The sequence below is a fragment of the Polypterus senegalus genome, chromosome 13 (assembly GCF_016835505.1).
Source record: "Polypterus senegalus isolate Bchr_013 chromosome 13, ASM1683550v1, whole genome shotgun sequence".
Classification (NCBI taxonomy): Eukaryota; Metazoa; Chordata; class Cladistia; order Polypteriformes; family Polypteridae; genus Polypterus; species Polypterus senegalus.
The window spans coordinates 147,566,444-147,588,988 of record NC_053166.1 but is presented as its reverse complement, the minus strand read 5'-3'; the positions used below and the strand labels follow the sequence as shown (position 1 = coordinate 147,588,988).

Below are 22,545 nucleotides of genomic sequence, written 5' to 3'. Positions count from 1 at the left end.
TCAGCAAATATTGCTGCTCCTCTTTTTACTCTCTGCCATGTCACCTTGCAAATACTATGAATATTACGTAAACATACAAATCAGATAGTGAGATTGAAACATAATCCAAAAAGACAACATGTAATGTAGATATCCTAATTCAAAAGGTGAATAAAGCACGTAAATTACATCCTGGACCAACAGTATGTGCCAGCAAAGTCAGATGTTGTGAGGGGAAGAGGTAATGGACAGGAATCATTCACAAACTGAATTACCTGCCGATACAAACTGTCCTGTAGTCTTGTAGTCCTGAATTTCACACTCCTTTAGTGTTTGCCTGATGTTAGGTATATGAATAGAATGTGTTGGTGGTGTGTGCTGTTCTTTATAATGCTGTGGCCCTGGCACGGTAAATGTCCTCCAAACTTGGAAGAGCTGTATCTGATATCAGTTTGGGTGGTCCTGACCTGCCACTGTAGGGCTTTGCGATCCTGTGTAGAGCAGTGACCAAGCCAGACTATGATGGCAGCAGTAAGAATGCTCTCAGCAGTACCCCTATAATAGCTACCAAGGATTCTGGCTGGCATGCCAAATATCTTTAGCGTTTAAAAGAAGTACAAATGCTCTTGAGATTTCTTTACCAACTGAATAGTGTTGTGCGACCAGGTAAGATCCTCACTGTAACACTGTAGAAATGTAAATTGTAAGAGACTGCCAGCAGCTCAACCCGACCGGAATGCCCCTGAAATGGAAGGATGGGGGAAGGCAGCTTTTCTAGGACACTGCCTCCCCCAAGACGCTAGATTGGCAGCTTCTCTTAACTGCAGCCTTGCCCCGGATTCAAGCAGGGCACTATGGGACATGGAGTTCGGCAACACAGCCCTGCTGGGTACCGTGGATGCCGCCAGGGGACGCTGTGGGAAGAAGATGTGAGACAAATGTCTCACCTAGCCCGGAAGTACTTCTGGGCTGATCAGAAATATGAATTCTCCATCTGTCCTGGAAGTGCTGGCAAGTCACATGGGAGGAAGAGTAGAAGCACTTCTGGGTCAAGGACTATATAAAGGACTGCGAAACACCCAGCAGGGGAGCCAAAGTAGTTGGTTGGTGAACGAAGCTTGCTGAGAGAGGTGGAGGAGAAGAGAATTGTGATTATTGTATTTATTTGATTATGTTATTGTAGCCGTGGTGCTTAGGGAGCACTGTGCAAGAAGAAAATAGTTAAAAACAACTGGGTGCTTTTACCCAGTGTCCTGTATGTCTGTCTGTTGGGTTTACAGTGACCCCTGGCGTCCACAAAATGTTTACACTCTCTCCACCACTGCCTCACCAATGTACCATAGTGTGTGTTTCCCCATCCTTTTTTGTTACTCCACAAACATCTATATATATAATTCACTAAGGGCACGCAAGACAGTGAGCGCAAGCAAGACAGAGAGTGCACACAAGACAGACAGCCACGCCCGCCAACTCGCAGAGCCCCGCCCGCTAACTCTAAGACCATGAGATATGCTCGACAGAGCCCTGCCCGCCAACTCTAACTAAGGGCACGCAAGACAGAGAGCCACGCCCACCAAAGCCCGCCCACCAACTCTAAGGGCAAGCAAGACAGAGAGCGCATGCAAGACAGAGAGCCACGCCCACCAACTCACAGAGCCCCGCCCACCAACTCTAAGACCATAGGATACGCACGACAGAGCCCTGCCCGCCATCTCTAACCCTAATTCCGCGTCCACCGTCGCTCTTGATCAAACAGCAATAATTAGCAAACAAACAAAGATAACTGGCATTAACAGTGCAAAATTCACAATTGGTATGCCAGTTTGAAAAGTTTTGAGGGTAGTTTTAAAATGTGTTATTGAATCTACCTGATGTATATGAGGGAAGAGAATTCCGAGCTGAGGAGCACTATGAGAGACGCTCGAGCTCCCATAGCACAGAGTTTGATGTGTGGTACAGAAAGCAGAGCTGCAGATGAGAATCGGAGTGAGCGAGACGAATGTCAGTCTGTAGGGGATCAGTGAGGTTGTGGAGAGCTTTAAATGTTCAGAGCGGTATTTAGTATTGTATTCTGTAGTTAACAGGGAGCCAGTGAAGTTTAGAGAGAATAGGTGTGATATGTTCAGTGGATTTAGAACAGCAGGTTATTATCCTGGCAGCAGACTTTTGAATAAATTGTAAGCGATGGATACGTTTTTGTGGGATGACAGATAGAATACCATTACAGTAATCTATACGTGAGGTGACGTGGGCATTAACCAATACTTTAATACTGTGTTGCGTAAGAACAGGACAAAGTCTAGAAATATTTTGGAGATGGAAGAAGACAGTCCGGGAAATGTTACTTATACGGGAAAATTATTTAATAATTGCCATTATTAGTGTATAAATGGATATAAATAATTGCATGTAAACGATTTGTCAAAATCTGTTGTATGTAAACGATACTGTTTAAAACGTTATTGTTTTTTCATCAGAAAACCCGGTTTCCATGTCTACCTGTATTAGTTTAAATGGCACTTTTACCACTCGCAATAGTGCGGACACGCTGACTTATCGTGTCGATTGGGCAACACAGTGAATGCGGCACCTATCTATATATGTCTATGTTTTCCATAGCCTGCTACAGCAAGGTACTCTTTCGACCATTGGCATTGGTTTCGCTCCTTGCTATTTTCGTTATACTGCGACGGTGGTTTCCTAAGCCTTTGTTATACTGAATTCCTTTCTCACCGTTTTACGTTCCTATTCTTACACGCCGTATGCTACTGGCGGGCTTCGGTGAGTCTCCTTTGTTTTACTAACATTAAACCTAAGATTGTTGTCCTGGCACCACGTTATCAGATTTACCACTTCCCTCCTGTAGGCTGTCTCATGCCTCCCAGTAATCAGTCTAATGACTGTGGTATCATCTGGTGTCCAGTGGGTTGTCTTCCCTCTAGCACCACAGAACGTCATGCCCAGTTTCTTCTCATGCCACCCAGCTTCACTCTCATCTCTAGACAGTCCAAACAGAGGGCACATGAGCCCCATTGTGAAGATCTTCCTGTCATATGTGTTGCCCCTTGTCAGTGCACACATGCCTCACTCTTTCCTAGGGCTTTGCTGAGCCCTGCTACTGCTCTTTGTCACTCTTTCCTGCCTGGAAGCTACTGTCCACCAGGCAGCCCATCATATCATGTAAAGCTTTGACTTTTCAAGTGCTATAAACTATATAAGGTTAACATAATGGCATCATGACATTCAAGGCTAGAATCCAAAATGAACTCCGCACCTTAGCAGGTAGAAGCTGCTCAGCAAAGCCCTGCCTTGATGTTTGGTGCATTTCTGAAGCAGTTGTCTTCCCACACAGTCTACGGAGAAACGGCCATAAAACCCACGGCTTCCCGTTTCAACTGAACTTGGAAGCACACCTGGGGCGCACAGGATTGCAGGCTTCCTTTCTTTTGAGGTGTATTAATTTTACATGGCAAACAAAGTATAAAAATAAAACATGACAGACAATCAAAATATGAGCAGAAAGCTGTGGGAATATGATTTGTGGCTGCTAGAGTAAAGGGAAGACATTAAAGAAAGAGGTTCACTTATGAAAAAAAAAAGGGAAACAAAATAGGAAAAGGCGGAATGGCTGGTGTGTTAGCGGGGGATGGTGCTTGTGATGCCTGCAAGCTGAGCCAGCTAGGGAGTTTTCCATCTGAGCCCCTCCTGATTGGGAATATCTAAGGTCAGTTTTGTGGTATAAATTCCTCCAGCATCTCCTAGGTCTTTCCAGGAGGTCTCCATCTACCAACAGCAAGTGATCAAACCACTTCAGTTGGTTCCTCTCTCTGTCCAGAAGATGATGGTCTCTAATATAAGACCCTGTCTCATTACCACGTTTCTGTGCCCGTTTCAAACAGCAGGCCCAGCAAACCTGCTGAGAAGTGTAGTTTGAGTCCCTTTAGTGCACTAGTGGAATTTGTGACCATAGATGAGGATATAACTTATTGCTACACTGATGGAAACAATTGAGTCAGTAAAGATTCTATAAGTAAGGACCAGAAGATAAGACACACTGAAAAACTGGGCCAAGGTCAAAACCATAAAGTCAAAAATCCCATTATCATAGTCAGTTACGCTAAGCCAAAAATCAAAGTTTCTAGTACTGGTAGTCAATGAGAAAATCACATATTATTCAAATCTCAGATGATCAAGGAATTCACAAATGATGATGACGTCACCTGTCACTCATTCCCAGTAACCATGAAAATGCAAAAAGTCCCAAAATAACGACACCCATAACAAAACAAAATGCTGTCAAATATAACTTTTGAAGGAAAACTTCTAGCAAAAAATAAATGTAATTATTTGGGAAAAAAGGAAATATTAATAAATAATTTTAATACAGAAACCTCAAGGAAAAATCTAAAAACATGTCAATTATAAGAAATGCAAAGTTGCAGAGTTTTTGTGTATAGTACAGCAACAATAACACTGTCTCACTCTAACCATTCCCACCACCAGCTTCTAGAAGTGAATCCACTTGAACGTGTTTGCTATTATGATTCCATGAGCAGTTAAGTCCCTATCTGCAAGCCACACCAAAACTGAATCCCCATTATTAAGGAAAATTTGAGCCAATATATCTCCTTTTTCCAACACCATAAAGACATGACATTAGATTAATTAGTGTCTCCTGTCTGATCGGGAATGAAGCATAAGCATATGTGAGAATGCTGAGTTGTTTCCAGCTGGAAATAGCCCTACTCCTGGGTTTATAATTAAATTTATCAGGATTAAAAATAAATATCTATTTAGGGGCTGGTAATGTTTATTGAACTTTCATCCCTCTTGATCCTCCACCACCTTTTTATAGTTCCAATCACTTTCTGCAGTTCTGAAGTTACAGATGTACTTGCATAATGATGGTGAGCAGCTGCTTGATGCTGACATGCTGGAAGGCTGTTCACTTGGTTTTTTTATTAATCATTATTATTATTATTATTATTATTATTATATGGATGTTGTGGCTGAACAGTAATGCAGTGGTTAGTGCTACTGGCTTAGAGCTCCAGAGTCCTGGGTACAAATCCTAGCACTGTCTATTGGGAGTCTGCACATTCTAATTATGTGTTTTTCTTATGCTCTGGTTTTCCCGTAAATCCCAGAGATGTGTGTATCCATAAGGATATTTGGTGTCTGAGTGCAGTGATGAGTCTGGGTGTGTGCATATTAGACTGGCATAAATCGCCCCAAGGTTGTCTACCACACAGCATGTGCTGCTGCCAAAAAGGGCAGAAGTTGCCAGTGACCCTGAAAATAGATGGACAGATGTGTAGATGATTGTAGGCCGATAGGCAAAACACTAAAGATCAGCATTTTAGTGTCCACACCGAGTAAGTCATCCTATCTACATCTACTCACTTTGCAAAAATAATCATATACAGTATTTTAATGCATAATGGTTAAAAAATTAGCACATTACAACTAAATCCAAATTGTGTAATCCACATACTGCCTGAAACCGTCCACATTACTGCTTAGGGAAATAAATTACATTACCCTGATTATGTGTTTATATTTCTCCTTCTGCAAACACGGACCCAGCAACATAAATAATTCCCTCCAATACCAATACTCTAAAGAAGAATTATTCTGACTATACAATGATGGTTGCTTCAACCAAAGGAACTTTGGAAGGAACAATGACAACCTTTAATCATCATGTGTCTTATTCCATTTGTGGACACAACAACTGGACCCACTTTATTTATATTAAAAGCCTTTAAACATAAACTTTTGGCACAGCTGGGAAGATCTGACCACATCTTACTCCCACCTACAAGCATGGTTTTAGATGGCAACAGCTTTTTTATTATCCAAGCCCGAAGTTCTTATATTTGTTTGTGGTTCTGGGAGTGCTTCTTCGTTAAAATATGAATTTATTTAAGGAGGCTATGTAAAAAGACAAATTTTTCCCTGAGAACAAATAAAGTTCTGTTTATCTATTTATATTTTTCTTAAAATTATCTATCTATCTATATATATATAAAATCCAACATCTGTCTTTATGTCTGTTCGCTTTTCACAAGAGAACTACTCCGCTTAGCTAGCAAACGAGAGAACTGCTTAACGGATTTAGATCGGGGTTTTTTCTATAATTTGCTTAAACATTCCAGTTGATTTTGCAACTTCTTTCATTACGTTTTGTATCATAGTTCACTTGTGGTACCGATTTATTTGCACAAATCCAAGAGAGTGGGCCGAGGGGAGGGGGAAGGTGTGGCCCTCCTCACTCACGTGCCAGTCTCGGAGCGTGCCTTACATCCGCTTAGCTAGCGAACAAGAGAACTACTTAATGGATCTAGATCAGGTTTTTTTCTATAATTTGCTTGAACATTCTGGTTAATTTTGCAACTTCCCTCATTGCGCTAAGAATTATAGTTCGCTTGCAGGAGCGATATATTCGCGCTAATCCAAGACAGAGGCTGGGGGCCGAGGGGAAGGGGAAGCATGACATCTGGAGTGGGGAGTCAGTCTGCCTCTGCATTTTGGAGCGTATCTTGCCTCTGTTCAGCTAGCAATACCCTTTTGTTTATTGAGTTTTAAGGTTTGTCCTGTTTCACTAATACGCAGGCAGAGCCGCATGAGACAGCTAGTAATATATATATATATATATATATACAGTGTGTGTGTATATATATATATATTGTGGCAGTAGGGGGCAGTAGTGCACCCTCGAACCCTCAGGTACAACTCCGGAGACCAGGTTACAGTCCAAGACTCTTTTTATTTTCTCTCAGTGCACCAAGCACCTTCCACACTACTCATTCACTACAACTACACACAATGACCTCTCCTCCTCGCCCAGACACTTTGCTCCTCTCCCACCCAGCACAGCTCAGTGTCTGGACTGAGGCACCGTCCTTTTATAGCCCCTGACCCGGAGGTGTTCCTGTCCCAGCAGTCCACAGTTCCCTATTCCTTCCGGGTCAGGGCAATCAGTCTTTTACTTCACCCCGGGAGCACGCCATTCCTTCCCGTCACGTGACTGTTGACGTACTCCCGGGTCATAGGGCACAACAGATCCCACAAGTCCTCCCACAGCGACTCCTGGTGGTCCCCAAGGTATCCAGCAGGGCTGTGTATAAACACTACAAAGTCCATAAGGCCCTGCTGGACCTCGGGGCACGATCCTGGTGTCGGGAGAGCTCCTCCTGTCGGCCTGGGGGTGCGGACCGGCCTGGGAAGCCGGCAGTCTTCCACAATTCCCCCCCCTTAGCGACGACTTCTGGGGCGGAGCGTCCGGCCCCGAGAGGGACGTCCTCCTCCAGGAGGACGCGTCGTCGGGCCTTGAGTGCGTGCCCTGTCCTCGAGCGAACCTTGGGGGGACGGTGTACCTCCGGTCTCTCCGGGGACAATGGCGCCTCTCGTGGCCCGGTTGCCGGCAATTATAGCACCGACGAAGCCCTCCTGGTTGCTTCCCTCTGCGGGACCAAAAACCCCTCGGGAACTCCGTCAGCGTCGTCTCCGCCCCTTCACCTGCCAGGGAGGGCATTACGGCCGCTTGGCTGCCCTCAAGCCTTCTCTCCATTATGTCGGGAGACCCACCTTTCCTTTTGGGGATCTCCCGCTTGATCTGGGGCTTGCGCTCAGCCTGAGGCTCTCCATGGAAAGAGGGGAGCCTCTTTACTGTCTGCACACCCGTTTCCTTACGTTTACTAGGAGCCGGCTTCATTAGCACCGTCTCGCTCCGATGAACAGCACCAGTCAGCTGCACCGCACGGCGGCTCTTCCGCCGGCACTCCCATCACCGGCGTTACCCCGCATTTATGACCGGTCGGGTCCTCGAGAGCTGTACTGCTCCGGAAAGCCACGCCACGCCGCATGCCCGGGCTGTTTGCTCCAGTCCCCGACCATTCGGTCATCATGCCCCAGTCTCTTGTCGGGCACACAGTGCTTTGACACGCGCTACTCATTCTCAGCGGTGCCCGATCGCACTGTGTCCCCTTACTCTCTACACGGGAGGGACTCACCTGTACTCCCGCGCGATCCTCTCCGGAGCTTCCGGCGCAGCCGCTGCACGAACTCCCTCAGTGCTTTCAGCGGAGCTGCCGCCATCGCTCCCAATTCCAGTACACGTTCCTTTAGTTCAGCATATTCCTGTAAGAAACTGCTTAGGGGCGCGAGGTATTCCTCGAGCCCTGTAAATCAAACAGTTAATGTTTACGGCCGGAGTTGTTAGCGCTTCCGCATTTTGCTTACCCTCCGGCCGGGAACCAATGAGCACGTCCCCTCCCGGCGCGTGTTTCGCTGGGTCTCGCAGAGGCTCCTGGGAGTTGGAGTCCTCAGAGGGACGGCTGGCTACTACAAGCCGGCTGCGATCTGCCTTTTCCTTTACCGCGGCAGACTCGTCAGCCACAACCCGTCCCTCTTTGTCGGTGGCTTCTTGTTTGGGCGCGCGCCCGCCCCTCCCTTTCCAGGAGGCTCGGACCCGTTAGGGAACGACCGCCTCGTCGGAGGACTTGGGTTCCCTCCACCGTCCCGACATCCACCGCGGGTGACCAGTCTGTCGTTGACTGGAGCTGTCGGTAGCCGTCCCGCGTCCTGGCCTGCCTTCTGGGGGCGCGCCATTTTGCGAAGCACGAGGTAGTCAGTTGCGGCCCGCTGCAAGTTTCTCGGCGGCGTCTGCAAAACATGATAAAACAAAGTCGAAGCGTCGGGCGTTTTACCTCCAGCTGCCTTCGTGCGGATGGCGACACCCCCGGACTATCTAGGGGGTCCGAAGCGCTCGACAGCCGTCCATGTCCCGAGTTCTTCGCTACCCGGGCTCGTTCGGCCCGGATTAGCGCTTTGTCTTCCTCGCTCCCAGTCAGGAGGGTCCAGGACATCTCGGCGTCCGTCATGCCCTGCAGGCGGCTGGGACTGACCTTCTTTTTCCCAGTTTTCTTTCCCATGGCCCTATAGAGCGGGATAGCACGCACTGTTGCCGCTTTCTTGGTAGCGGGTGCTGTTGTGCACCTCCGTGAACACCGGGAATCGACCGAGGGTTGTCTGCCCACACAAAATTTGTTTTTTATGCAGGTCCTCTGCCAACAGACGGCCAGAGAATCCTGCCGACTACGCCAGTGTGGCAGTAGGGGGCAGTAGTGCACCCTCGAACCCTCAGGTACAACTCCGGAGACCAGGTTACAGTCCAAGACTCTTTTTATTTTCTCTCAGTGCACCAAGCACCTTCCACACTACTCATTCACTACAACTACACACAATGACCTCTCCTCCTCGCCCAGACACTTTGCTCCTCTCCCACCCAGCACAGCTCAGTGTCTGGACTGAGGCACCGTCCTTTTATAGCCCCTGACCCGGAGGTGTTCCTGTCCCAGCAGTCCACAGTTCCCTATTCCTTCCGGGTCAGGGCAATCAGTCTTTTACTTCACCCCGGGAGCACGCCATTCCTTCCCGTCACGTGACTGTGACGTACTCCCGGGTCATAGGGCACAACAGATCCCACAAGTCCTCCCACAGCGACTCCTGGTGGTCCCCAAGGTATCCAGCAGGGCTGTGTATAAACACTACAAAGTCCATAAGGCCCTGCTGGACCTCGGGGCACGATCCTGGTGTCGGGAGAGCTCCTCCTGTCGGCCTGGGGTGCGGACCGGCCTGGGAAGCCGGCAGTCTTCCACAATATATATATATATATATATATATATATATATATATATATATATATATGGTTTAGTAACATTGAAGAACTAGAAGAAAGGGAAGAGCAGGCTCTTTTATTTCGTAGGAAACTGCGCAGCTTTAATGTGGGTATTGATAACCTTCAAATGTTGTGCATCTCTGTGGTGGCCAGTGAGGTGTGCTGGGTCAATGACATCACTTCAAGAGCAGCCCACTAAATCAACAAGCTCATTAAAATGACAGGTTCAGACACGGGACGCCTTCTGGACCTTCTAGTGGTGGCAGAGGTGGAGAGAATAAAAATTAAACTGATGGCCATTATGAGCTATGCTGCATATCCTCACTCTGACACACTAGCATTGTGTACAAAGAGGTTTTCTGCAGGAGTGTGTAAAAAAACTTGCTTGGTTTCCCTTATACCTACAGCAATATGCCTTTATAATGCCTTACTGGAACTGCTCTATTAGCTTTAGCCAGGGTAGAAGGTTTTTTTTTTTTTGTACTTTTTGTAATTCTTGCGTGTGTTTGGGTTTTTTGGGTTGTTGCTGTTTGTTATAATATTTCTGTATTCGTTGAGCATCTGTAAATGCTAAATTTCCCATTGGGACAAATTAAGTGTTATCTTTTTATTATATAGTTCCTTTTCTTTAATCTATAAATCTTATAGTGCCTGCTCATTGTGTATATTGTGATCTTATTTGCTGTGTAAGTTACCTTGTGATACTACATGCTTTTAATGGCAATATAAAAAAACCAAAATTGTTATATTAAATATATTATACACTTTAACCAAATTCCTTTTTCACATAAACTTCTTCTGTCGCTTGTCTAGAAATGGCTTCTTCTGCTCATTCCAGTAAATCACCTTCCCCGGTTTAACAATTTGCTGCTTTGTAACAATAACCTCTTGGACAGTGAGATATTTTCAGGGAAGTGGATAAAATTTAACAGACTTCCAAATATTTACAGGTGGTCACCAGCTGCAATTTATGCGTGCAGAGTGTCATTCTAACACATTTTGTATTTCTCTTGACAGATTCCAAGACAGCAAATGAGCTGTGACAGAGAGCAACTACGAGTAAGTCCCTCTTTTCGTTCTGTGTTAAATGCTTGCTTCTTGCCACTGGGCATTTGTGACTCGAGCTCTTTAAGAGCTGGCTCCACCATAAGCTCAAAGTCAAATCTGTTTTTCCTTTCAAACAGCCAGAATGGTATTGTCAGCACTCTCTGGGGGTGTTTTTGCTTGTTTATTTGTCTTTTTTTTTTGTCCCCTTGTTTTCAGGCATTGCTTATTGTGGCTTGTTTTTTGGCTGTTAAAGTGTTTAGCTACAAATCAAAAGGCTTCCTCCACACCTAGAAGTGCAGGTATTTGGGCTCCATTTGGGATCAAAATCTAAACAGGACTGCCTGGGTGTGCAGTATGATAGTGGCAGGGGTGGCCTGCCAAAGGAAGTCAGGCTGTTTCTTGATTAGTCTTGGCCTCAGGACCCAGAAGTTGCAGGCTAAGATGGCACCAGTGGTTTGTTAATGAATTTTTGTTTTTTTTAATTATATTGACTATTATCATTAATGGAAAAGCACCAGAAAGATGTATTCCAGGAGCTTGTAATATACATTTCTATTTTCTCTGAAACATGTTTTCACTCATCCTTTGGATAGGCAAATAAAAAATGAAATTGTATTTGACCCATTTAAGAGGGTGTGGAAAAGGTGAATAGTACTGTTGTCATTTTTAGAAGAACATATCCATACAGGCTCCTCAACATATGGTTGAACGAATATAACCACAAAGATAATGCAACCATATCTGCAGGGACATGTTTGAGTCAGGAGTAAACAGCTTGTCAATGACCTGCTCTAAGCCAGCTGGTGTCCAAACAGTATCTCTGCGATTTGTTGATTTCTTATGCACAGTGTATTTTGAAGTGGACTTGCACCAACTGGAGAATCCTCTCTCCACAACAAGCCCATGATCCACTTATGCTGATTTGAAGCAGTGTTTATAACTGCACAGTCTGGAGTGGTGCAAAACAAAAAAAGCACAACCCTGCTTCTATAACATAGTGTAGCCTCCTCCAATTTATCAAACCGCTGGGGTTGAAAAGAACAGGAAGTTTTATGATCCAAACTGCTTATCAGGAAAAGCATGGCTATGAGACAGGCAACAGTTAGTTAATGTTCTTACTGCTCTTGGTTGTGAGGTTGCTGGCTAGCAAAGGATCCAAGCATAACCATTGATCCAGTGCAGCTGATGTTAGCTAGTTGACTAATGCCAGGCAAACATTAGAGGTTAATCTGCCTGATCTTAAGTCAAATTTAACTCTTCCGACAATCATTTAAGGTGTTCCAACCTCAGGCAGGTCTTAACTGATTATCTTCCCAGATTATCTTGTAATGCTGAGATAGGTAGTAATTCATCTCAACCTCCACATTTCACTCAAAAGCCAGTCAGAGCCACCATGATTTCAAATCATAAATATCAAACGAGTTCAATATCTACTGCACCAAATTCTGTATGGCCCCCCGGCCAAGTGTTTTTTAAATGCAATGCATGTTGGCATAAGACGAACAGTAAAACTCACACTGCAAGATTTACAAGCCTTGCTGACCACATCTTCACAAGCATCCACATTCTTTCCCTTTTCTTTAGCTTTCTCACTACAAGATAACACTCAGGCTATCATAGTAAGTTTAACTTAACTGACATCCACTGTGTCTGCTACGGACTAGCGTCTTGTCCAAGTGTTGTTCCTGCATTATGCCTGATAACTGCTGGCATAGGCTTCAGCTGCCTTGTGACCCTGCTCTGGATAAGCGGGTTGAAAAGATGAATGGGTGGACATTTTGCTGGCCAGAAATTCTCTAAGATCCCAGGTTCAGGGAATCAGAACTGTTGAAATCTTAACCATAAACTTATCAATGTGTGGCGTTCTTTGTGCTCCATTAACTGAAGACAGAGTAAAGGACAAAAAAATTGGTGAAATCTGTCATTGTGTGTGGGTTCACTCCCACTTTCAATAACTACATGATTTTAAAAAGTGTGTTAGTTTACACCAGCTTCAAGAATCGCATGCTCATGTCTGGCTAGAGGGAATGAGATCGAAGCTGAGGCTGTTAGGACAGGGATCAATGGGAGGAGAGAGGCTGTTAGATGGTTTTTCGGCCTGCTTGGTTTAGTTGCATCTCAAGGATTTGTATAGAAATCTCTCATACGCTTTTGTGCTGCCATATTGTGTGTTAGCTGCTTACTACACAAAGTGAATATGGTAACATGATATGTAGTTCGTAATATGGTTTATCTCCTATTGACTGTAGGATTCCTACTTCCCTGAATTGAAATGGAAAGTGAGTCAAGCTAAATCAAAGTTTATAGATGAAGCAACTTCTTATACTTCTAAAGTGAGTGTATTCTGACAGGCAGGTGTTCTTCTAATATCTAATGAGTATACTGCCATGCATGATTCCACTATCGACTCCATTTCTCCTTCAGCTCCACATCTAAGGATGGCTATCACATTTGATAAAATTAACATACATAACTCTGGAAACAGATACAATAACACATTTTAAATGCTCTTTAGATCTTCATTTAAGTGTTTTCTTCCTTTATGTAATCACATCTCTTCACACTTCTCCCCACACCCTTCCTTCCTTGTTTTTCTCTCTCTGCCCCTCTAGATGGCTGGCTGCTTTTTTATTTGTTTTTAGGACTTCAGGGATCTGACGCTGACTTGAGTGTAATTGTGTCTTTTGGCTCTCTGGCACAGGGCTCTGTAGTCTTGCAAAGCTCGGGTGAGGATTTGCCTGCCTTCATAGGCATCATGTGCTGTTCTTCTGCTCATGCTGGAGGCCAGCCTCACACTCAGCTCACTGTGCTGCAACACTAAAAACACACACTCACACACCGAGGGAAACTGGAAAAACTGTGTATTGAGCCTTTGCTGTCAGACAGCATGCACTCCTTATTGCACATTATGTAAATGTATTCTCGTCTAGCCTTGGTATCAGCAAACCTTAAGCTTTTTCTCAAAAATCTTCCAACATCATGTGTATACTGTATCTCCCTTTACAGCCAAACACAGGGCAGTGCCCTCCTGGACTTGAAACTATGACTTTGTCAAGCAACATCATGGAAAAATGAGAGACTTTACTTGTTAAAGTCTGAGGAATGCTGGAAAATGGCTTCTCAAGGCAAAAGGTTCAGGCCTGATATGTGCAGGTGGTGATCCTGAAATTCCTGTAGAAAAGTTACATTTATAACAGTGCCCCCTATATTATTTATTAAGGATATGAAATCAAAGGATATGGAATAGGTAGATTTACTGATAGAGACTTCCACTTCCAAGAATAATAATCATCTGTGGTTGAAAGTCTATGGTAACGCTGACAGTCTTGGCTTGCTTTGCATTCAAAGTCTTCCTGCACTGGCATAATGAAGCCTTGTCCCAGGCACAACTTAGGCTGCACACGCGATTAGCAGCAGTTCATCCATGGGTGAACTTCGTAGTTGTTGCCAAGGGCTCCTCTGCTTAAATTAGATAGAGTTCCAATTGGTTTTGTCTTTTGGCCTGTCATTTGTAAATACAGTTTAGGTTTGCTTAAATCAGGGTGTGAAATAACCTTGAAGTTTATTGGCAGGAGCAGAAGACATTGTCCTGTACACATTGAGCAGTAGGATGTCTTTGTTTTGTCTATACGAGATATTCAAGTTTCACAGGCAAATATTTTATACCCTTAAGACAGTTTTAAAAATTCTAAAATTTTCAAGAAATAATGGTTACTATTTTTTGGACAGGCACGTGACACTGACTCCTCTTGTAAACCACATTATTTTACTTTACTTTATTATTTTACTCCTCACCTCCAAAGCATTTTGATCCTATATTCAGCTGCTTCTAGGATCATTGTATTTAAACAGTAGACTATATATATATATATATATATATATATATATATACACACACACATATACACACATGAACATGATTAGGCTTACAGACTATGGCTGCCATATTAAACATTGGCTTACATTCTCCTACAGTAGGTAATTATAGCCTTGAATACTAAACTCCACCACAATAATTTTATTTTCATATGCATTCACACATATTGCACAAATACAAACTTTATTCTTTGATACTATAAACGTAAAAGTTGCTGTGATGTCCATACCCACAAACTTCACAAAACACTTTTAAACTTAAAATCAGTTCTAAATACTCTAAAAAGGCCCTTAAATATAAAGTAGGCCTAGCCATATAAATAAAAAGCATATATTATATATATATATATATATATATATATATATATATATATATATATATATATATATATATATATATATATATATATATATATATATATAAAGTAGGCTTACCTCCTATTATAGACACAAATGCCTCTGACCAGAAATGGGGGAGAGTAGGACTTGCCAAAGGAACAAAACACCTTCTTAAAATAATAATATTCACTTAAAAAGGAATTAATAATGATAATGACAATGATATATGTAAGAAGTAAATAAAAACAAATTCCAAAGGGTCTGAAATGTAGCATCAAGGAGGCAACTCAGAAAAGAACAAATAGTCAAGTCAGAAATCTAACAATCAAACAGAGCAAAAGTTAAAAGAAAACCCCACAATTAAAAAAAAGTGTGGTACTAAAAAGTAAAGGGAAATCTAAGAAATGGGGCCAAACAGCATCAGCAGGAGATAATGCCTCAAGCTGAGGCATAATGTAGGCTAAGGGTAATCCCTACAGCTGCAGCATCGAGGGTTCTGCCCCCACTGGACTCATCGTACAAAGGAACTGGCATACATTACAGTGACATAATAATTGAAAAACAAAGCACATTTTATGAAAATATTAAATAACATGACTCAACAAAAAAAAATAGACTTAACAATAGAAAATAATGATCAGGGCCAGGGTTATTGGTAAAACCATAACATTAGTAATACAACAATTTAAAAAGGTATTCAACCCAATATGCTGTGCTTAGCTGAGATGTGGTTGCCTTTTTTCATTGTGACTATTTATGTTTATTGTTTAAAAGACTCTTTTTCCTGAAGCAGCTTGCATACCATAGGGTAATACAAATGTGAGAAACCAAATCCTGAAGACTGTGGTGAATGCTGTTTAAGTTTTATCTTGTGCTGAACAACATCTGTTTAGCCAGTTTCTAAGCTCAACCATAAGGAGTCCAATGAAATAGCAGTTTCTTTTACACATTTCTAAAAATTCCAGTAATTGATCTAATCTAGCCAGGCTATATTGTCCTTGGTCACAATTACATTAGTACGTATTTAGTGCACAACTTGTAAAACAAGAACTGCAGAAGACTAATTAGCGCACCCTTGTGGGCCTGTGTGTTGCTACATATTAGACAGATGTGCATTTGCTGTATGTTTGAATGATTTTCATATGGTCTTAAGAGAACCACTGAGGCCATTGCCTACAAGAATCTTTGCTGATAGAACGGCTGAAGATAATTTAGTGTAAAATGTTCCCTCCAGGCTCTTCATTTTACCCTGTGTAACAATGACAGCCATTCTACCCTGAAGCACCCTACCCTTGCTATGTCCATTTGTCTTTTGTGTCACAGTGACTAACAAATAATGTGTGTGAAGCTTAGCATACAATATAATTTGAGGTACATTAATGTAGCTTTTTAAAAACATGTTCTGCTATTAATTATACACCAATGAACTGAACTGTATTTGTCACCGCCATTGTGTTTCAGACTGGTGAAAAGAAAACTGAGGATTGCCAACCCACACAAGGAATCTGTGGATGTTGTCCGTAAATTTACAAAACCCTCCTTAGAGATGCATGTGCTGTAAACCTTCATTTTATATAAAACTAGCTGAAATACCCAGCGTTGCCCAGAGGAAAATAAAGTTTTTTTTTTAATTGAGAAAAACATAATTAAAAAAAACACAACTTTAAAAATAAAAATAAATTAGCAAACAATAAACCTGGGTTCGCTTCCCGAATCCTCCCTGCGTGGAGTTTGCATGTTCTCCACATGTCTGCGTGGGTTTTCTGCGGTGGGCTGGCGCCCTGCTCGGGGTTTGTTTCCTGCCTTGCACCCTGTGTTGGCTGGGATTGGCTCCAGCAGACCCCCATGACCCTGTAGTTAGAATATAGCGGGTTGGATAATGGATGAATGGATAAAGACCTAGCTGATGCTCAGAACCAGCTAACTCTATTTAATTTGAAAAGCAACAGGGGCGCCGTGCTGCTTAAACATAAAGAATGCTGGCAGTCGCCTGGTATAAACTAACTGTGTAAGCCTGTGCTGTTAAAAGCACGGGATCCTAGAATGTATTTAAATTGTCAGAACTACTCTGGGCATCTCTCTGCTAGAAGGATTCATGTTGCTGAAGTGCTCGCATCGTTTGTGCATTAGCAGCTAAACGGCTTTCTTTCTTAGGAGGTTTCCTTTTGCTGGTGTACTGGCCTCGCTTGTGTATCCTCGGAGCTGGAGCCCTCACCCCGACTCTAGGTCTCACTTCCGTGCCGGACAGACACACACACTTGCACGCATAGAACTCTACTTCATTTCAAAAGCAATAGGGGCACAGTGGTGCTCAAACATAAAGAATGCTGGCAGTTGCCTCCAGTTCGCCCTCTGGTGGTCGTTCCAAGTGTCAACTGGATGATAACATGCATACAAGACTGCAAGATCACATCCCACCCTAGACAGAAGGAGGTGAGTTACGGCTGATTTCAGCCTACAGTATTTTTAGTCGACCATTGAGAAACGTGTACCAAGTTTCATGAAAATCATTCCAGCCAGACATGATGCTGCAACATACATACACACTTTGACTTTTATATATATAGACAGATTATTTAAATAATATATAAATAAATACATTTTTCCCCAATACCGTCAATTTTCACAGCTAAGGCCAGGTGTGCTCACCTCCTTCTCGCAGTTCGGGGTGTACTGTTGCCCTCTCACAATCTTCACGCATGTGAATCAAGCACATCAAATTCAGAGAGGACTCAGGACACAACATGGGGATTTACATATATAACTCAAAGTGGAAGTGAAGGACACTGATACGGTTTGCATATCTGTAGCTACAGATCGGCAAGGGGAGAAAATAAGTCACATATCTTAAAAAAGTTTTTATTCCTAAGCTTTCGACAACCTGCTAGGTGTGAGGAAATTGATTAGACATACAGGAGTCTAAGGCAATATATAGCTGGTGAATGGTGGGGATGAAGGGGGGTGGATTAGTAAGGTGGGGTACGAAAGGGTGTTGGTTATTATGCCTTTTTTTTATTATTTATATGTTCTTCTTTTTACGCTTGTATATGCTGGGCTCAAGTCCAAGTGTCTGTTAATAGCGTTTTCATTAAAAAGTCACAAGTAAGCCAGCTTTCTGGCCTTCTTAGTGTTGACCCTGAAATTTATTTAAGAAGCTATTCTAAGAATCTCAGACACCTCCATTTTAGTTACAGTGGAACCACCTCAATTCAGATGGACAGCAGGTTTCAAACTTGCCTAAAGCATTTAGCCATATCTAGTCTACACTATCAAAAACAGTGCAATGCAGACCACCAATTTAAGTGTCAGCTGATTGAGTCAGCCTAACTCAGGTTTTGGAATCTGTGATCTGGTTGAAAATAATCCTTTAATTAAAAGAGAATTACTATAGCTGTGCCAGATATTAGCCATCCTCTTGTGTTATTTTTAAATGTAATTTTTTAGTATCATATTTAGACTAAAGTCCTTTCAATCTACAGTACAGTGTTCTTTCTGTACTGAGCAGCTAGACAATCTCTTCTTCTAATTTTGTTTTAGTGGAGACTAAATAATTGGCAAACTTTTGCAATAATGCATCTTAACTAAATCAGGCACAGCAAAAGATATCCTAAAGGTAAACAGAGTAAGCAATCAAACACCATCCTAAATTAACTTAAATGCATGTTAGCTATCATTTATCAGGGGGAGAGAAAAGTAGATAGAAATGCAATTATATGTTAACTTTCTCCAACTGACCTGAAGTTTAACGAGATTACCGTACTTAACATGACCATCAGGAATTAAAAAAAAAAAACATTCACAAAGAATCCAAAATTAACAATAGTGAAGAACCTTAATAAGGAGGAAGGTGTGCAATGCTGCCTCTGGTGGACAAGGTATGCCATTTCTCACAGCAAGGCTGCTGATTCAATGTCCACCTCCAATCTTCTTAGTGTCCGTTAAACAAGCTGCTTCATCTGCTAGACTCTAGAAAAACATGGAAAACTTTGTAGGCACTTGTGATTTGTAAGTTACTTTGGAAAAAATAAAATGTAAATTATAGATAAATCAATAGTTTATACATTATAAAATACATTTAAAACAAATTTACTGTTGTGAATAAGAAATAATTGTTAGATAGATAGATAGATAGATATGCCCTATATGACAGATAAATATGGATTCTGTTATAATATAATTATATCATGGCAATAGTGGAGACTAACAATAATCAAAAAATGAAACAATTTACAATACCTAAAATAATCTAAAAAAAAACCTGTCAGCCCAGTACTGACATTATATTTATTTATTGTATTACTCCAGCATTTGTTGTTAATAATAGTTTCATTGGTACTAACATTTCATTGATTTCATTATTATATAACATTATTATATTATCTGCGGTGGGTTGGCACCCTGCCCAGGATTGGTTCCTGCCTTGTGCCCTGTGTTGGCTGGGATTGGCTCCGGCAGACCCCCGTGACCCTGTATTCGGATTCAGCGGGTTAGAAAATGGATGGATTATTATATTATTTAACATTTATTATGTACATGCATCAATATTTATACAGTATAGTTATAGGTGTAAAGACAGATGCCTATTTAATTTTCTAACAATCCTTTAGATAGATAGATAGATAGATAGATAGATAGATAGATATCACTTTATATGATGGTTTACAGTATGTAAGTTATCTTCAAATTACTGTATTCAATTATGATCAGTTGTTCTTTATATAGCACACTTCCATTAACAACTTTAGGCCACTGAACAAGTTTTCAAATATCATTAAAATAGAACACAAAAAATAAATGCACATAACTACCACATATCTTTTATATTTTTTTTTGTTATTTTTTTAAAGCTCCTGGATATTAATAAATGAGAAAGTATGACTACAGCATTACACAGCTGTCTTCTCAGATGACAGGCTTAAAACTCATGTACAGAAGCCATACTCCTTCCTCTCATCATCTTTAAATGAGTATCACTGTTCAAGATTTTTGCCCTCATCGGCCACTTCCTGTAGAGAACTCTCTCAATTTCCTATCGCACTTTATGAATCAAACACCATTACAAGGAGGAGGGGAGAATTAAAAAAAACCAACAATACTCAGTATAAAGTAAGGCAAGATCACAGATGGAGTGCCATTTTAAGATAAGGAGTCAGTAATTAAGCCTTTTTCTTACCCCAACCCCCTTCCCCAACTGCCTTTAGGTAAGGCCATGATTTATAAGCCGAGGCTAATTTCTGTTAAATTCTTGTAGTTTAACTCAGTGAAATAATCATTTAATGCTACTAGAGCTGTAAAGAGTCAAAATAAATTAGCAGAGGGGGTAAAAGGAAAATGCCTTGTATGTAAAAGTGAACAGTGCTGGACTTTTTTTTTCGTTATTTCTGCAGTGGGTTAGAAGCATCTGATATGTAATAAGTCAGTGAAGAGCGGTGACCTAATCACCGCCACCCACCAGCATCATTTATCCAGCTGCCAAGTCACAGTGGGGCCTCTTGCCAGCCACCTGAGCTGCTCTTGTGTGCTTGGCGAGCTGTGCGACAGCTCACGTCCCTCTCCACCCCATCAGGCAGCACCACACCTCTAGCACCCATAGGCTTAGTAGGCTGACAGTGAAATTCAGCATTTTAGTGAAATATGCCAGAATCCAAGTCTCCTGTTTGAGAGTGAAGTTCCTTCTGTTGACATGGGTGTACCTTTGTTCTTCTCCATGTGTAAGGACATTTCTACTGCAGTGAGACACCACGGCTGAGTAGTCTAAGAAGTTGGATCTTGTGGCTAAGTTGATGGCCCACCACAAGGTGGCTGTGTAAACTCCTGCCACTTAATCTGCTTGGGCTCCAATTGTAAAAATAAAAACAATTGTACTATATATTCACCTTGTGAAGAGCCTTGGATAAAGGGATCAGCCAAATTATGAGAAGAAGAAGGTGGTGCACACACAAATGGAACTGCTTAGGTGTTAATAGGAAAATGGGCTCCACGCCAGCATGGCAAAACACTACACTGAGACATTTAAAATTTTACTGGTAATGCATGGCTTATGCATTCCTTTTTAAGGCCTCTAGATAGGTGAATGTGTTAACCACATATTTTTAATTCTATTGTTAGAATTATTACATATGCTGTACACTAACATACAACACAACCTAACAAAACATTCAAAACCTATTTAACCAACCCACTTCAAAAGCACTTGGGCAAGAGGGGCAAGGCAGAAACCAACACTGGACAAGATACTTGTGCCACTGTCCATTTTTCTTTTACACGTTTTGTATCTAGTTTCTATCTGTCATTATATACCTCATCTGTCTGTTTTTTTCATTTTTGGCATTAATATAGAATGATCTTTTTGTGACCAGACCACTTCTAAGGCCTTCCCAACTATTCAAATTCAGGGTTGGCCCCTTATTGATTTGTACTCTTTCCATAGCCAAGGCATGCATCCTTCAGAAATGTGAAATGCAACACTTTCTTGTCAAGATTGGTATGCTTACCAGTGTGTTTTAGATTAGCTATTCATTTTCACATGGTTCACGATTTTCTCTGATTCTTTTTAAGACTCACACAGCACATTCATTGACACCACAGCAAATTAGATTTATCAATCAACCAGATCAGCACATCTTTGGGAAAACTGGAGCAAATAAAGAACAACCTTCACAGGCACTGGGAGAACATGTATACACCACACAGATAAGTGAGTGATTTGGACCCAGGAATCTGGAGCCATGAGACTGCAAGGCTTATCACAGTGCTAACCGCATACCTAAGACAATGCCTTTAATAAATTCATACCTCAGTAAAATCCTTTCTTTTAGACTTCTTTTTTAACAAGCGAAGAAAGATGGAGCGCAAGCCAATTAATTACTTCCTAATTAAGAATCTGATAATCGAGTAGGCTCATTAGAAGAACTTTGTAAATGCCAGAGATTAACTTCTCTTCACAATCAAGTGTTTAGTCCTCGACGGGGATGGCCGAGTCACAAGTGTAGGCTTTCATTTTCACATTTGAGCTCATTTGTTTACAGATCACAAATACACGGTGCCATTGTGTGCACAGTGGTGGAGAGGCTCGCTCGGGGAGTCACGGCTGAGAATGTCATTGTGCATTGCCTCCAGGGCCTCAGCCACTGGCTCAGCCAGCCTACTGCCTACTCCTTACTTTTTTTATTGCCGATTCCTATTCAAACAAAAATATATATGATTGGACAAGTCTGATGATGTCTAAACCTTACAGCCTAATATAGTATATAAAACGTAACATTATGCAGTACGTATTGTACAGTATATAATGGATGTTTTATAGAATTTAATATATAGTATCTGTAACTTTACTAGGACATACAGTAATAATGTACATTTTTGGCTAGTACGTTTCCTGTACTTTTCCTTTCTGACGGGTACCCATAACTGTTTAACTTCCAAAAAGTGATGAGGCAGTGGGGTAAAGAGGATGGAGCAAGAGGGTTTATGGGCTAAGTCACATTACATGACCTTTCCAGCAATTTTCATCTGCAGACTTCATCTATTTAATCTTAACGAACCAGGCAGCCGCAGCACACTCCCACAAGTGCTAACTTCGTAGTTTGGCATCCCCAGCAATCCATTCCAACCAGTCTGCG

The 22,545-nt window shown here is 42.0% G+C and overlaps 1 protein-coding gene across 15 annotated transcripts in view; it reads left to right on the top strand.

Annotated features, from left to right (window-relative positions):
- rbfox1 (RNA binding fox-1 homolog 1) overlaps window positions 1–22,545 on the top strand; it is a 2,577,027-nt gene that overhangs the window by 1,903,552 nt on the left and 650,930 nt on the right. For 14 of the 15 annotated variants that reach the window (XM_039775112.1, XM_039775116.1, XM_039775111.1 and 11 more), the window contains one exon: window positions 10,679–10,720. The exons of the other annotated variant lie outside the window; for it this stretch is intronic. In XM_039775112.1, coding sequence (XP_039631046.1) covers window positions 10,679–10,720 — 42 coding nt within the window. The remainder of the gene's footprint in view (window positions 1–10,678; window positions 10,721–22,545) is intronic. 15 annotated transcript variants of the gene reach the window in all.